Source organism: Medicago sativa, chromosome 8, assembly GCF_051527215.1.
Source record: "Medicago sativa cultivar Bolivia chromosome 8, Bolivia_mono, whole genome shotgun sequence".
Classification (NCBI taxonomy): domain Eukaryota; kingdom Viridiplantae; phylum Streptophyta; class Magnoliopsida; order Fabales; family Fabaceae; genus Medicago; species Medicago sativa.
In genome coordinates this window covers 87312344-87327734 of record NC_140756.1, presented here as the reverse complement: position 1 = coordinate 87327734, position 15391 = coordinate 87312344, and the positions used below count along the sequence as shown (strand labels likewise).

The 15391-nt window shown below is 35.4% G+C and overlaps 2 protein-coding genes across 2 annotated transcripts; one reads left to right on the top strand and one right to left on the bottom strand.

Annotated features, from left to right (window-relative positions):
* Positions 1 to 3072: 3072 nt before the first annotated feature.
* NPSN13 (Putative plant snare 13) lies at positions 3073 to 8302 on the top strand. Its single transcript, XM_085738888.1, has 10 exons — positions 3073 to 3426; positions 4437 to 4529; positions 5138 to 5231; positions 5550 to 5587; positions 5835 to 5932; positions 7049 to 7128; positions 7201 to 7257; positions 7349 to 7441; positions 7528 to 7602; positions 7926 to 8302. Exons 1-10 carry the CDS (start codon positions 3350 to 3352, stop codon positions 8028 to 8030), a joined length of 810 nt encoding a protein of 269 aa, XP_085595014.1. The 5' UTR covers positions 3073 to 3349; the 3' UTR covers positions 8031 to 8302.
* A 691-nt stretch (positions 8303 to 8993) lies between these two features.
* Positions 8994 to 13152, bottom strand: LOC146902800 (Nucleotide-sugar transporter family protein). Its single transcript, XM_085738886.1, has 9 exons — positions 12720 to 13152; positions 12532 to 12639; positions 11807 to 11838; positions 11668 to 11718; positions 10611 to 10672; positions 10268 to 10529; positions 9799 to 10064; positions 9633 to 9727; positions 8994 to 9415 (listed from the first exon to the last, which is right to left on the bottom strand). The coding sequence occupies exons 1-9, from the start codon at positions 12810 to 12812 to the stop codon at positions 9227 to 9229; spliced, it is 1158 nt and encodes a 385-aa protein (XP_085595012.1). The 5' UTR covers positions 12813 to 13152; the 3' UTR covers positions 8994 to 9226.
* Between the last annotated feature and the right edge of the window lie 2239 nt (positions 13153 to 15391).

Below are 15391 nucleotides of genomic sequence, written 5' to 3'. Positions count from 1 at the left end.
TCCAATATTTTTGCATTTTTTAAAATTCAAATTCCCATCTAATATTAACCACGACCTTTGGGATATCCCATGCAGTTAAGTACAGACTCCCACTCCCCACAAATTTAGTTGTTTCCAAAGCACTTTCACGTATCAATTCACACTCCTTCTCACTATAAATGCATACCATATAGAATTGAATAAAACACATACTTATTTCTCACTTCTATCGTTCATACTGAGAATTTCTCCCTTCAATCATTCATTCAAAGAAAGCGTACAAATTCAATTCATCTTCTTGATTGTTTTATCTATGTCTCCTTTTTTTGGGAAGGAAATTGCTATAAAACCCAGATTAGTAGATCTCTAATCTCTTAATAAGAAGGTTTGTGAGTTTGTACCCAAAAAAAAAGAAGAAGGTTTGTGCGTGGTAGCTACTTGCAGTGGTGATGGCTTATACGACGGTGATTGCTTGCGGTGGCTCACGGTGACAATATAACTCCCGATGGTATACATTCTTGAATTTCTGTTTTCTGTTGATGCTTACAAAATGCAGTAAAGAAAATCTTTTGAGGTGTAGTATTTTTATCCTAAGGATTAATATCACATCTACTTTCCATAAATCAAATTTTCTATGCAGCCTGCACTCTATATATACTATTGGATGCATTCACATTGAATTGTTTCACATCTCAGTCATTAGGTATTTCCACTTCATTCCTTTTAGAAGCTAGAAATCGATTTAATTTTCCATTTGATATTGGTTACATGTTTGCTTGATATTTATTAATGTTTGTTTATTCATGTGACAGCACCGTTGGATCTGAACCCTGCTTTCGAATTGGACAGGATTGTTAATCCAACTGCATGTCGAAAATATAACATATTGTGTAGGCTTTGTTGGAAATGGGTGATCGAGGCCTGCAATATTCCTGAAGGTGCAGAGATGATCAGGATAGGTGTTGTAGTGGCTGGTAATAATGAAACTTTGTATTTTATGGTCAATCGTAACTAGGATCTTTTGTGATTTGTATGTGCATGTGTCGACACTATGTTGTCGAGTTTTGTTTTAACTATTTTGATGTTGAGTATCCGGACTAGCAAGTTTTTGTTTATGAATGCAGCAAACTTTTGTACTGATGGATATGTATTCACTTGATGATCAATGTTCTTTTCTCTTCCAATTTCAATGAAATGTCTCTTATTTGTTAATGGTTTATATTTACAAGAATTGATTCATTGGTTATTTCAAAGTTATATACATGTTTTTTCTTAATTTCATTACAGCAAAAAAAAATAAACGTAATTGATTAACATCCACATTACAGAAACAAAAGTTACCAATAACTTTTCACCATAACCATCTCATTTAAGCTCTCTTATTTGAGTTTAATTCTTGACGTGACTGCACTTGCAAGTGCAAACACGACTTTCCTACACTATAGCAAATCATCCCAATCCAAAGTAAAAACAAGGAATAAAAGAATATTTAGCCAAACAAAACATTCATATCGTCAGATTAAATAAACATATTTGACAATGCTTTTAAGTTAAGAGATTATTTTCTAATAGGCTTTGCCTGATAATAACTTTTATATTAAAGGATTACTTTATAATGAGTTTGTTACTTAATAGTGAGTTTTGAAGTTTATATGCTTTTCAATGTCTTTCTCAAAACCTATGAATCCATATGTTCTAAATTTTTAGTATAAAATTCAAGTTCTAAAAAATTGCAAGGTATTACAAAAAAGAACGTGTCTTTAATTATGGAATGAATTTGTAAGTTACTTTTATGCTATAACAGTATAAAGATAGGCAACTTTTAATTATTAAGAAATTGCAATGTTAAAATAAGCATATTGTTTTCTTTTAAATAGGTATATGTTGCTAAAAAAAGTTAAATAGGTATATGAGCATCGCCCATTCCCATTCATTTTTTTTTTATGGAAATTCCAAACTCAGCATTTGTACTCATTAGGGGTATATTATAGTGTTATATAAGTATAAATATAGCTATTGTGTTAGTGGTATAAGGGTTGGTTAACTAAATTAATTATCATCGTACCATAACTTGGCTCCAATATGGCAACTTACACTCCATTATCTGATGTTTTTGTGGCAAGAGGAATTTAAAAGTTAGGGTTGTGTCGCTCATGTTTGGTGTATACCAGACAAGGATCATCCTCAGGAGACACTTTTTACGAATATGCTCTTAGTTGACGAAAATGAATGTATAACATTTGTTCATCAATTAACGGGTCGTGCTCCAGTTCGATTCACCTTTTCTGTCGGACTGTCTGATCTAATAAATTGCTGACACGTGGTTTTGTCTTTAGTGGGCAGAGAAATGTGTTTCGACCCTTTTGCAAAAAAAAAAAACTCTTAATGAACTGTATTTCGTTTTACAAAAACACCCATGCCGTCTTCTCCTATACTCTTCTTCATTTCTCTCTCTCGGCTCATAAGACCCGTGCGGCGCACAGGTCATCAATCTAGTGTGTGTATAAAGATCATCATCTAACATACCTAATCATCGTAACAAAATAAATAATTGTGTACATAAAACGTAAATTCTAAATAAAATAGAACCAAAATTTAGCTTCACAAAGACCATAAAAAACATCATGCCGTTGTAGGATTTAAACATCAGGCTGTGAGTCTTTGTGCTCAAATAGTAGTATTCTCTAACAACAATTAATCACAAATAAACAATAGTATTAGTATAATAACATGTTTTATATGTCTACAAAAAAACATTCTTCCGTTGTGACTAGTTGGTGTTTGCTTATCATCTCAATCTTACAAAAATTTAATTTAAAACAAATTTAATACTGATTAGTTTTATTTCGTTATCAATTTTTTTTGTCAATAAAGTACTTTTTTCAATTATTAATAGTATAGTAGTTAGAATTAAATAAAGTTTTAGAGTTTGAAATCTTACATATTACGCATTTTTTCTACCAACCGAACCAACCATGTTTACTTAATCAAATGGAGTAATATTGATTTTATTTACGGAAAAAAATATAAAAAAGTTCTTGACAAAATAAATAAAAAATAGAGATGTGACAAGAAATCTCTCTTTCTCTCTCCACAGCACATGTCCAACTTCTGCGTTCCGTTGTGTTTGTGTCGTGCTGTCTTCTTCTGTTGTGTTGTTCTTGTTTCTCTTTCTCTTTCTCTCACTATCACGCAATCCAATTTTCAAACACATTCATTCTGCATTTTCAATTCCTTTCTTCTCAATTAACAACAACAATCCACTAATGCTTCCTCTCTCATCAACAACAACAACAACTTAGGGTTTCTCTCCAAAATTCATTTTTTTCTTTGCCGGGATTTTGAGGGTTAAACTCAATCTCCCGCATCCATGGCTTCCAACTTGAAGATGACCCCTCAGCTCGAACAGATCCATGGTGAAATTCGTGACATCTTCCGTGCCCTCGCGTATGCATCTTCATCATTCTCTTCTTTATTTCTATTTTTTTGTCTTCATTTTATTCATCCTCATCAATGCTTTTACAAATTAATTCAAAAAAAATAATTTTTGGGATGTTATTAATTATTATATGCAAGAGATCGTGATTATTGTTGACATTGGAGGATTACCCTCTCAAATCAAATTTTCGTCAATTATTGAGTTTTTTTTTTTTTTTTTTTAAAAGCTATCAATTATTAAATAAGTTCAGATTTGATGTTGTTATAGTTGAAAGTTTAGGTGCTTTGTGATATATAAATCAACAAAGTTGGTTACTTAGCTTTAAGAGTTAATGTAGTTCAACATTTTGGTGCCACTGATATACATGTTCATGGTATGATGCCTTGTTGTGTAGTGACAACCAGGTTGACATATTGTAAGTGTAGGTAGCTAAGACTAATGGCTGTTAGAACGTTTTTACTTGATTAAGGACTAGTTTGGATCAGTTTCTAACTCATTATTATAGAAGCTTCTTGATAAGCAACCACCAAAGTACTTGGGGGAAAGAACCAAACATCTTACGTACTCCCTCAAGCATCCCATACCACTCCACGTGAGACTTAGGCGTCCCAGGACAGGATGCCCGAGTCCCTATTATACCAACACTTTGTGTTACTTTCTTGTGGGTCAAAACCCTCCGTCGGTGGTCTTCTCCAAAACACCGACAACCAGCGTTAGTACTAATTGATAAGTATCCAAGTACATGGGGAACAATCCCCTGAGTGTTTCGCCGAGCATCCCATACTACTTGATGTGGGACTTAAGCACCCCCCCATAATACCCAACCATGTCCTATCACTTCTTAATTAAAACAATTTTACTGTTCTTCAGTTGCAAAAAATCCTTATAAGCATATAAGTTCTTATAGATCCTATTGTTTAAGTCGTTATTGATACATGTTGGAGTGTGGATAATGTGTACTATGTTAATTTTATTATAATATATATATTTTTTTAATATAAGCACTTTTTGCATACAGAAATGGCTTCCAGAAGCTGGATAAGATTAAAGATTCCAATAGACAAAGTACTCAGCTGGAGGAACTCACCGGGAAGATGAGGGACTGCAAAAGGTAAGTCGTGCATTAATGTGAATTTAATTTTGATATCTCTATATCACAATTGAGTCTTTCTGAATGAAATCCAAACAAACACCCTTTGTTTACCACTAAATATCATAAACAAGAGGAGCCTTGGCCCAATGGTTAGAGACGTTATTGTGTGACTAGGTCACAGGTTCCAGTTGTGAAATCATCTTTTGCAAATGTATAGTAAGATTGTTTATAATTGACCTGTTTGAGTCGAATCTTGCCAGGACCCTGCTGCCTTTAGTTTTTCACTACTAAATGTCATAATCAAAAGTTCTATAATGGAATTGACATCTCATGCCAACCTTCCAGGATTTGATTAATAATAATGTGGGAAACATGCAACCCCGCTCTATATAGAATATTTTAGGAAAATAAATTTGATAGTTGTTTTTTGGGTTATCGTACTGGTTGTGTGCTTTGTTTGTTGACTACACATTTTATAGACGGGATTGCATTTTTTCAAACATCAATGTCGGAAGAAGTGATATTTCTTATAGATTATGAATTTTAATACATTTCATGATTTCTTTTTGGAATTTGTTAATGGCATTCTTGGAATCTGAACGTTATGTTTCTATTAATGTCATCAGGTTGATAAAAGATTTTGATCGTGAAATTAAAGATGAAGGTGCAGGAAATCCCGAAGAAGTGAACAAGCAACTTAATGACGAAAAACAATCAATGGTCAATATCAGAACCCTTTTTTTTCTTGGTCATGTTGGAAATCTAGTATCTACCTCGTCAAAGTTTTGAAAGGGTTCAAGATCCTCCTTGTATTGTGGATTGACACTCAAATTATCCTTTTTCTCCGTGTAACGAGTTATAAAGAATTTGTATATTGTCAAGCCATCAAATTAAGTGATCACCATATGGTCAGAAAAAAGTTTGAGAATACGAGGATGGTCCATTGTGTTTGTTATATATATATATATATATATATATTGCATGTGCATGCATTTAAAAAACAAACTCTTATGCTTATAACATTCATTTTTCTTGCAGATCAAGGAGCTAAACTCATATGTGGCACTGAGAAAAACGTAAGCTTGTTTTTGTACATTCATTTCTATGTTTAGCTTTTGATTGATTATTTAAAGTTTATGAAACAAATAAGACGAGAAAGACCAATTCCGTAGGAGGCATGTTCAGCTTTAACAAATGATATATGCTTTCTTAGTGTTTGTAGAACCAATAAAGCAAAATTTAGTCTCCTTATATATAAATAGAAGTTTTATTCTTTTGGCTAGTTGAAAGGACGGTTGATATTATCACTTGGATGATAAACAGGTACATGAATACGATTGGTAATAAAAAACTTGAACTTTTTGACATGGGAGCTGGAGCAAGTGAATCTACAGCCGAAGGAAATGTTCAATTGGCATCAGGTAACATGTTTGGACCGCCAAATATTCATATAAGGGCCCGTTAGCCCTAAGCAAGGGCACCCCCATGACAGAATGGGGCGCCCCCCTTTTCTTATCCCCCCAAACCATCAATCCCGAACCTTGAGGCCAAATATTCGGCCAGAATATTCGGATATAGGGGGATATACGCGTTTTACGCTCTGATAGGTAACTTAGGGAGTGAGTCGCGTGGAAGAATGCCCAAAAGGGCTATAATAGCACCCTTGGGATCATTCCCAAGCCATGACCTAATCAGATACTAAACCCAAGTTTTGATATTGCATTCACTGCAAGTACATTTGGCGCCCACCGTGGGATTTTGGGATGAAAATGTACTCACTTCTTCACCCCAAAAATCCAAAACAACATGAGAAAATCATCACTCAAGAAACAACAGCCTCTTCTTCCTCAAAGGAGCAAACATCAAATTCGTGTACAAGAATATTCACTCTGAAGGACGAAATTCTTATTCTCAAAGGCCTCTTAGATTTAAAATTCAAAACGGGTCAAATACAATGACATATTGCACTCCTTTTTGCAACTCCTTTAATGATTTGCTTAGCGTGAAACCCAAACAAAATCTAAGAGGCTTTTGTGTGGGTTTCACGCTAAGCAAATCCTTAAAAGAGTTATAAAAAAGAGTGTATCTGTCATTGTATTTTGACCTGTTTTGAATTTCAAATCTAAGAGGCCTTTGTGAATAAGGATTTCGTCAAGTGAAGATTTTCTTGCACGAGTTTGATGTTTGCTTCTTGAGGAAGAAGAGGGTGTTGTGTCTTGAGTGATGATTTTCTCATGTTATTTATTTTGGGATGAAAATGTACTCGCTGCAAATACATTTTCTCAAGCCAATGGAATTTGTAGTTGACATCATCACTTTGCAATATACATTGAAGTTGATTTCTTTTCCACTATATTTCTGTTGTAGAATATGTGCATTGTGTTTTAGTGTTAATATTTGCAATAGCATACTTCAGGCTTTCATCTTTTCCGTGCATCCTTTTTGGGGTCTGGGGCCTAGGCTATTTTTGTGTGGTTTTACGTGTAGTGAATAACATATTTATCTTAGCTATAATGCTCATCTTTCTTATCCTACAGAAATGTCAAATCAAGAACTCGTCAATGCTGGGATGAAGACAATGGATGAGACTGACCAGGCTATTGAGAGATCTAAGCAGGTGAGTCACATCAAACTTATACCTTCATTGCGCCCACACCATTTATCTTATTTTAACCCTGTCAAAATGTAGGTTGTACATCAAACAATTGAAGTTGGCACCCAAACTGCTTCTACCTTGAAGGGCCAAGTAAGTTTGATTTGAATTGAGTATGCTATAAGAAGGAAAGAGTCTAGGTGATAACTAATATGACATCTAATTCTCTTTTTAAATCATGCAGACTGAACAAATGGGCCGTATTGTTAATGAGCTTGATTCAATTCAGTTTTCAATAAAGAAGGCCTCCCAACTTGTTAAGGAGATTGGTAGACAGGTTGCTCTAATTTCCTTGTTTATATGGACTGCTGTATTTCTTCCAAACCTGTCATGGAACTAAGTTGTCCTTACCCCTGTTATCAGGTTGCTACAGACAAGTGCATCATGCTTTTTCTGTTTCTTATCGTCTGTGGTGTGATTGCCATTATTGTTGTGAAGGTATGATATTCATTTCATATTTTCATCTATGAATTTGCCTAATTTGTTGATATATTCTCTTTTGAAAACTAAACCAATTTGCTCTAATAATTTTATTTGAAAGAAGCATTTTTATCAACTATTTTAAATAACTTTGGCAACACATTATTCTACTTGAGAAAAGGTGCGAGAACTTGGATTTCATGGTGATCCGTGCTAGTGAATAGTGATTGCCTATTGCATGTTTATGTGCACAACAGATGTTCTTATGTGCACGATTAATATTTGTGTGTACAATGCTGACAATAAGCTTATATTTTTTAACCGATAATGTATTTTTGCAGATTGTGAATCCCAACAACAAAGATATTAGGGATATTCCAGGATTGGCGCCTCCAGTTCCCTCAAGGAGGCTTTTGTACGTACGGACTGGAGAACTTTTTGATTAATTCTTACATTGACAAGAGCTTTCTACAATTCTAGTCCTGCCAACTTGGTTCTTGTTCTTATCGATCGAATATTAGAGGATTGCTTTCTGGAGGCATCATTTTGATCTTTCCAGTTAATTCTTTCTTTTTTCAAGAGTTCTTGCATATACTGTTTGTGATTCTATGTAAATCAGACGAATGTCTTCTGCTTTGCCTCGAGTGCCACGTCTCTTAATGTAACAATCCAAATATTTAGGGCTAGAGAGAAAGTAATACTCTACTTGTACTTGAAATTTGTGGTGTAAATGTGTCTAATTCAGAGGAGATTCGTTCCCCTCCCCTATTTTTTGATGTGTAGTATATATATGCATACATTTTGAAACTATTTGTTGAATCGGTTTTGTAAATTATACATTTATTTAAAGTTGAGTTTGCAGTTGTTCGTATTGAATCTAAAAAAAAACTCTGCCCATTGATATTCTTTACCGAGACCATCAAGTCCTTGATGGGGAGGTGGTGTTTGTTGCTGATCCTGTTCAAATTAGTTCATATTATACGCGTGTCCTAAAATCTGCACGTTATATGTTTTATTTAGTTACATAACCTATTATTAATGATTTATTCACTGCTAAACAAATCAATCCAGTTTCTAAATTCAATTAAAATAAAAGTCATATTTGTTTGGTAATTATTCTGTTGTTGTCTTGGCATAGTGTGTTTGGTCTAATACAGGTTGAAGATTCTCAACATAAAGTTTAAACTTGAGGAAAGATTTTTATATACAATACAATTGAAGTTGGATATCATTTCACTAGATATAATATATTCAGAATATGGTGATCTCGCATCTTTTTACAACAAATATTTTTCAATTGACTGAGATATTAGCAAGCAAGAGTGGGCAATCATATCAAAATGAGATCATACTACATTGACATCTAGTGAGTGGTTTTAAAATCTTTAGGAAAGCATATCACAACTACATTTGGTTGGTAAATAATTTTAAAATCACCATTATAAGATTTACCTAGAGAATTCGGTCTTAAAACCCAGGAATGTAATTACAAAGCGCAAGCAAGCGTAATTTCATTATAAAACCAAATCATACATACTACCTAAAACGAATGAGAGGAATATGGTGCATTTGACTCAACTTCCTATTTCTTTGTTCTCTTTCAAAAAGGGGAAGACATAAACTACATCCTGTATTTGGATTATCATTTTCCTGTTGCATGGCTGGTTAGTTGCGTACGTCCAATATGAGATAACCGTGATGAAGAAATTAGTGGCGCTTCTTCATCAATATTCATATCAGAGGCAGAACCATTGCCGCCACTGCTTCCTTCATCATTATCAACGTTATCCGGCACATAAATATCAGATGATTTCTTCTCAAATTTCCAGTCCTGCATGTCAGATGATAAACAAGTGGTTAGGACAGTTTCGATCAGTCTTATCTTATCTATCTACCACTTCATTTCTTAATCTTGATACCATTTATAACAAGTTTGTATTGATTCAGAAGGAGATACATTTTGAATTAATAAACATGGCAGGAAGATACCTTTAAAAGGATATATTCATAGATAGTAGATACCATTAGTAAACATGTCAAGAAGATACCTTTGTTATTCGATCAGGAATACTTTCAGCAGTTAATTGAGAGGCTCGGACATCCCTGACCTTTATGTAATTGTACATCACAACTCCACATAGTGCTGCAGGTCAGATATGTAAGAGGATGGCATGGGTGGGAGATTAAAAACACCACATTAAAAACAAAACTTACCAATACCATAGCCAATTATATTCAGTCCAGTTATTGTAGACTCTGGAAATATAACTGTTGAAAGGGCTATTAATATCCAGTCTTTAAGCACACCGGCAACTCGGATGGTTACAGCACCAGTTCTACCAATTACTAAGAAAATGGAAAAATTCAAGGCTAGAGCACACAGAGCATTTGAAAAAAAGATCCAAAAATTGAACTGAATCTGTGAAACTTCCATCATGGGCTTTTCCAGAAGGTACCAAGGCACAAAGAGAAACACAAAACTGCATAAAACGAAGTAGAAGATAAATGCATCATGTTGTCAAGGTACATTGGCCAAAAATCAGTATTACTATACTTAACTAAACCTCAAAGATAAATGCATAAGGCTGCCATGGGTTAATATGACAGTTGTACACTACAGACTCAATTGACTATTTTTACAAACTTTTAGAGAAAACTAGCTGGAAGCATCAACACAAAATACCTGCATGGAGCTATGTAATATAAGCTTGTAATGGGATTTAAACTTAAGCCCTTCTTCTGTAAAAGGACTTGTGTTAAGACAAGTCGAAAAGCCTCTGCAAAGATGCCTGTGACCTGGTAAAGTGTACCAACTATATTAAAATGAATTTCCCCGTAGGAGGAAACGACGACTCCAACACTAACAAGCAGCATGTTGAGGAACACATCACACCTTGCTTTGTCAATGCCGCATAAAACAGCCACAAGGAATGTTGCAACTGGCACTGAAACAACAACACAAGTATTTTAAATTAAGGAATCATCATCAAAAGTAAGAGAAACATGTGAAGTTTGTTAATACATACTCAGAGCTTTAAGCATCTGGATAAAAGCCACAGAGATATGCAAATAAGCCGTGTTACCGAACCTGTAGCAACAAAAAAAGCATATTGCTTATATAAATATGATTGTATCTTCAAAAGTACTGATACTAAATGAGGCGTAAGCATCTGAATAGAGCATGTATAGAAGAAAGAAACTAAAGTGCATGCAATCAGGATAATCTATGAATTATACATGTAAGCTATTACAGGTAAATTATAATTATAATTTCTTAGAAATATCATACTTTTAACATTTTTAATAGGCAAATGTTAGCGGTTGGTAAGTTGTTAGTCGGAGGGGAATTTAATAGCAACAGAGATCAAACCTAGACCTCCTACATAATACTCCTTCAGCCTCCCAAGTTCCCAACCCATACCACTGAGCTACACCATCTACGGTTTGAACAGATTTAAAAGTGAACAAATTCAAAATATATGTACATAGCGACAAAAGGTAAAACCTAGTTTAGGCTAATCATACTACATATATATAATAACTCAAGACAAGCAATAATCTATTCTAAGGGGTCTGATAATGACCGTTTGGAAAGAGATTTCAAAGTAAACCTAGATACTAAACGATGATCTTAAGTATACCAAATTCTTTAACAGAGGATTATCTACCGAGAACAAAGAACTTCATGCCTAGTATAACATCGCAATAGTTTAAGTAGTCAATGCAGGAGCAACAGATCCAGCCTAATGTGTATTCAGTTCATAAGAAACTGGAAGTATCAAATTTATCCTTAAATGGGATTACATGAAAACCTTCCACAACCAATCTAAAGCTGCCTCGTACTATATTCAAGTTCAACCTAGCACAAACATGTTGAATAAACCGAACTTAACTGAGCTAATTATTAAATAACAAACATAGTAATGATAGTTTTGAGCCTATGCGTAACTTTATTGCACACGCACTTGTTGAATCAGACAAATAGGAAACGTTAAAATGAGGGATATCTTCGTTTATAAAGAATCTGTGGATTATGTTTGTATGAAATCAGAAAACTAAAGTTTTCCGAGGTGTAGTGCTTACCAGAGACTTGATGCAAAGAATGCACTTATTGGTATCACACAAGTTGCATATCTGTGACAGAAAGAACACGTTTAGAAATAAGTTAGTCAAAGGATTACAAAGCACAGGAAGACATAAAATCATTGGCATGCAGACTCACATTTCAAATGTCATTTTGACAGGAGATACAACCTGCAAATCAGACAATAAAAATTTGATCAAGCAAGGATGGTAGGCAATAAAAGTTCAAGTACAATATCCTAATGAAAGTGAAACACAGATATGTATGTATGTACACAAATAAATATAGGATTTACATGCACAAACAAATTACTCTTGCACCATGCAAAAGTCTATTTTCTACCAGTGGATCAATAAATCTAATCCTTTTTTTTTTTTTTTTAATTCAATAGTGGAATTTATTGATCCAATAGTGGAAACAACCTTGTGCACGGTGCAAGACTTATCTTCCTTGTGCACCATAGACTTGACCATAAATATAAGGTAGAGGGTTTCCCTTCAGATTGGTAAAGGATATGCAAGCAAACTCTAAAGCACTAACACGGACACCAGACACATTGACATTGATAAGAAAGAATTTTAAAAAATGAATTAATTGAATGTAATCTTCTGTCTATGTTGTTGTCGTGTCAATGTGTTTGGTGCTACATAAGATGCAATCTAGAATCCATAAAGAGGACAGTAATTGTTACATCAACAACAGTTAATACACAAACAAACTTAGCATAGAATCAAATCAACATCAGACTAGTATGTTAATGTTATCCAAAACAAACAAAGAAACAAAGAGTTGGGCATGTGGCATGTCAACATTGAATGAAATTGAGCATAATAAACCCCAAAATGAGATACATACATACATACCTTAAAAACCCGGACAAGAAAAAAAGCAACAGCTCCAGAAAACCCCATATGAATCATGGTAAGTGTGATGGGAAGTGGAAAATTAAAGTACTTTGGAGATAAAACCCACTGCATTAATTAAGATGAACAAGAAGAGTTAATTAAAGAATAGCACATTGGAGGGTAAAAATAGTAGTAGAATTAGCTACCTTGTTGTAGAGAATAACACCAGAAGAAAGCAAGATGTAGATAAATAAGTAGAAATAAGTTAGGAAAAGAGTTTTGCTCATCATTTTGGCCATGTTTGTGATTCTGAGACAGAAGCAGTAGTAGATTAATCTAAGCAACTAACAAGACAGACCACCCATTTCGTCAAAGTTGAAATCTTTGGAATTGTACGGATCTGAGTAATGTCTGTGTAGGATGAAGATCGAATCCAAGAGAAAGCGCGTGGTGGAAAGAGGAAGAGATGAGAGATTCAGAAGAAAAGGGAAGGATTAATAAATGAGAGAAGGGTTTATTGAATTGAATTTATTTTTCTGTGTTGGGTGGGTGTTTTGAAACATGTGCGTCTCTGTTTTTGTGTAGAGTAACGTAACGGCAGAGCAGAGGAGCACCAAACAAACGAGTACAAAGCCCACTGACTCAGATCTTGTCTATAGATTAGATATAGATGTATCTCTTCTGTGGTGGCTGTCACGCTTTCTAACACCATATCATACATATTAGATCATACTCGCTCTCATAGATACCCTTTAATCAAATATTTCTATGTCGGATACTGTAAAAAAAAAATTCAATGTCGGGAGCCAACGATAATTAATTACCATTGAGGTAAAATGGTCGGTTTGAAATGTTTGAGATCAAAGTGTGAGAGTGTTGATGAGTAATTTTTGTTTGGGGGTTACTTTTCCCACCCTATGCCTTTCCTAGTGCGCCTTATTTTTTTTCCCCAAAATACCCTTAGTCCGGATTATATAATTCGAACTGATTCCGGAAAATATAATCCGGATTCATTCGTGTATTTTGGCACTCCATTCACCCTGATGGTTGATGATACCAATCATAAATATATTGGTTCGGATTATATATTCCGAAACAGTTAGAGATATTCCGGAAAACATAATCTGAAACATGTAAATTACCCCGTTGAAAGTCAACAAAAGGGGGTGGTGAACGACAGTTCCGGATTATATAATCCGGAATGCGCTTAACATGTCCGGATTATATAATCCGGACTGTATCAGTACAGAGGCATAAACCACCTGTTTTGCCCGAGCCTCTGTTTTAGAGCTGATTCAGTCAATTTTTTTGGCCTTTGACCATATGCAAACCAACAGAGCAAACTATAACATTAAAATTAACAACACAATATAATTTTTAAACTTTAATAAAACATAATTATCCAAATGGTACATAACATAATTATCCAAAATATTCAAACATTAAAATTACATAAAACAAAACCAGTCCCTAATAACTACACCCGTACCACCGCCACCTCTGTCACCATCCCTGCCACCACCCCTGCCACCACCTCTGCCACCACCCCTGCCACCCTCAGCATGCCGTCAATGGGGATATGAAGCAAAGAGGCCACATCATCAAGTGTGACTGTCATCTCCCCAAACGGAAGGTGGAAGCTGGAAGTCTCTTCGTGCCACCTCTCCACGAACGCACAAATCAGCCCATGATCAATAATCGTGTAGCTCGTATCCTGGAGCCAACCAAGGCCTGTGCGACACAATATGCTCTCCCACCACCGTGCAGCCATGATAGGTCTGCTGTCATCATCATGCATCGCCTCTATCTTCTTTCCGTTGTTGATGCATTTGAATTTTCCACGCCACTGCAAATATTTAAAATTAATAAAGCGAGTTTAAAATCATGGCTTCACAAACATATTTAACAATAAATAAACCAGTCAGATATAAACAGTACATAACCAAGCAGTTTCAGATATAAACTGAGCTTCAGATATAAACAATACATACCACGCCATCAGCCGCCTTCCTGGCCACGTGCACATGGTACCTCCACAGCAGGTCAGTCTGGTGTGGGCCACCGGAATAGTCATCTAGTGGCTCAGGGTCCACCACCTTCTCCTTTTTCTTTCGCCTTTGTTGTGGCTCGACATCTTCCATCTCCTCGTTCATACACTGCAGCTCCTCCTCAAGCTCCTGCTCCTCCATACGCTGCAACTCCACATCAGGCATCTCCTGCTCCATGTCCTCTTGCTGCTCCGGCTGCTGCTCGACATCAGGCTCGACATCAGCACGGCGTCCTCTAGCACCCAAACGCCTCGGAGGAGCAACACCTTTAGCCTCCATCTGTTGCCTACGCGCTCTCCTATGGGAAGCATGCCCTGCCTCCCTTACGCGCTGAGTATTCGATGTTGAACCTTCTGTAACATTCAAATTAGGGTAATCAAACATCACAATCAAACAGCACAATCAAACAGCACAAAACAGAAGCAAAACAACATTCTGGGTTTGTCCGAATTTCGAATTCCGGAAGCGCAACAACCTATTCCGGAAAACAAAATCCGGATTGCATTCGACAGAATTCAAAAAAAAAAACGAACTAATTGAACTTGCATGTGTACAGAAATCGAACTTACCTTCCATGATGTTTGACAAAGGTTGAAATGTGGTGCTTTTGAGTAAGAAAACTCCAAATTTGGACAAGATTTGTGGTGTTCGGAATTTGGGATAATGTAGAGAGAGAGAGAGAGAGAGAATGGGGAAGTGAAAATGTAAAACTGTAAAAATGGGGGGTGAAGTTGCTTTTATACGTCGCAATTGTCCGGATTATATAATCCATAATTTTCATAGATATTCCGGAATATATAATCCGGAGGGCTTGTTGGTAATTTGCATAG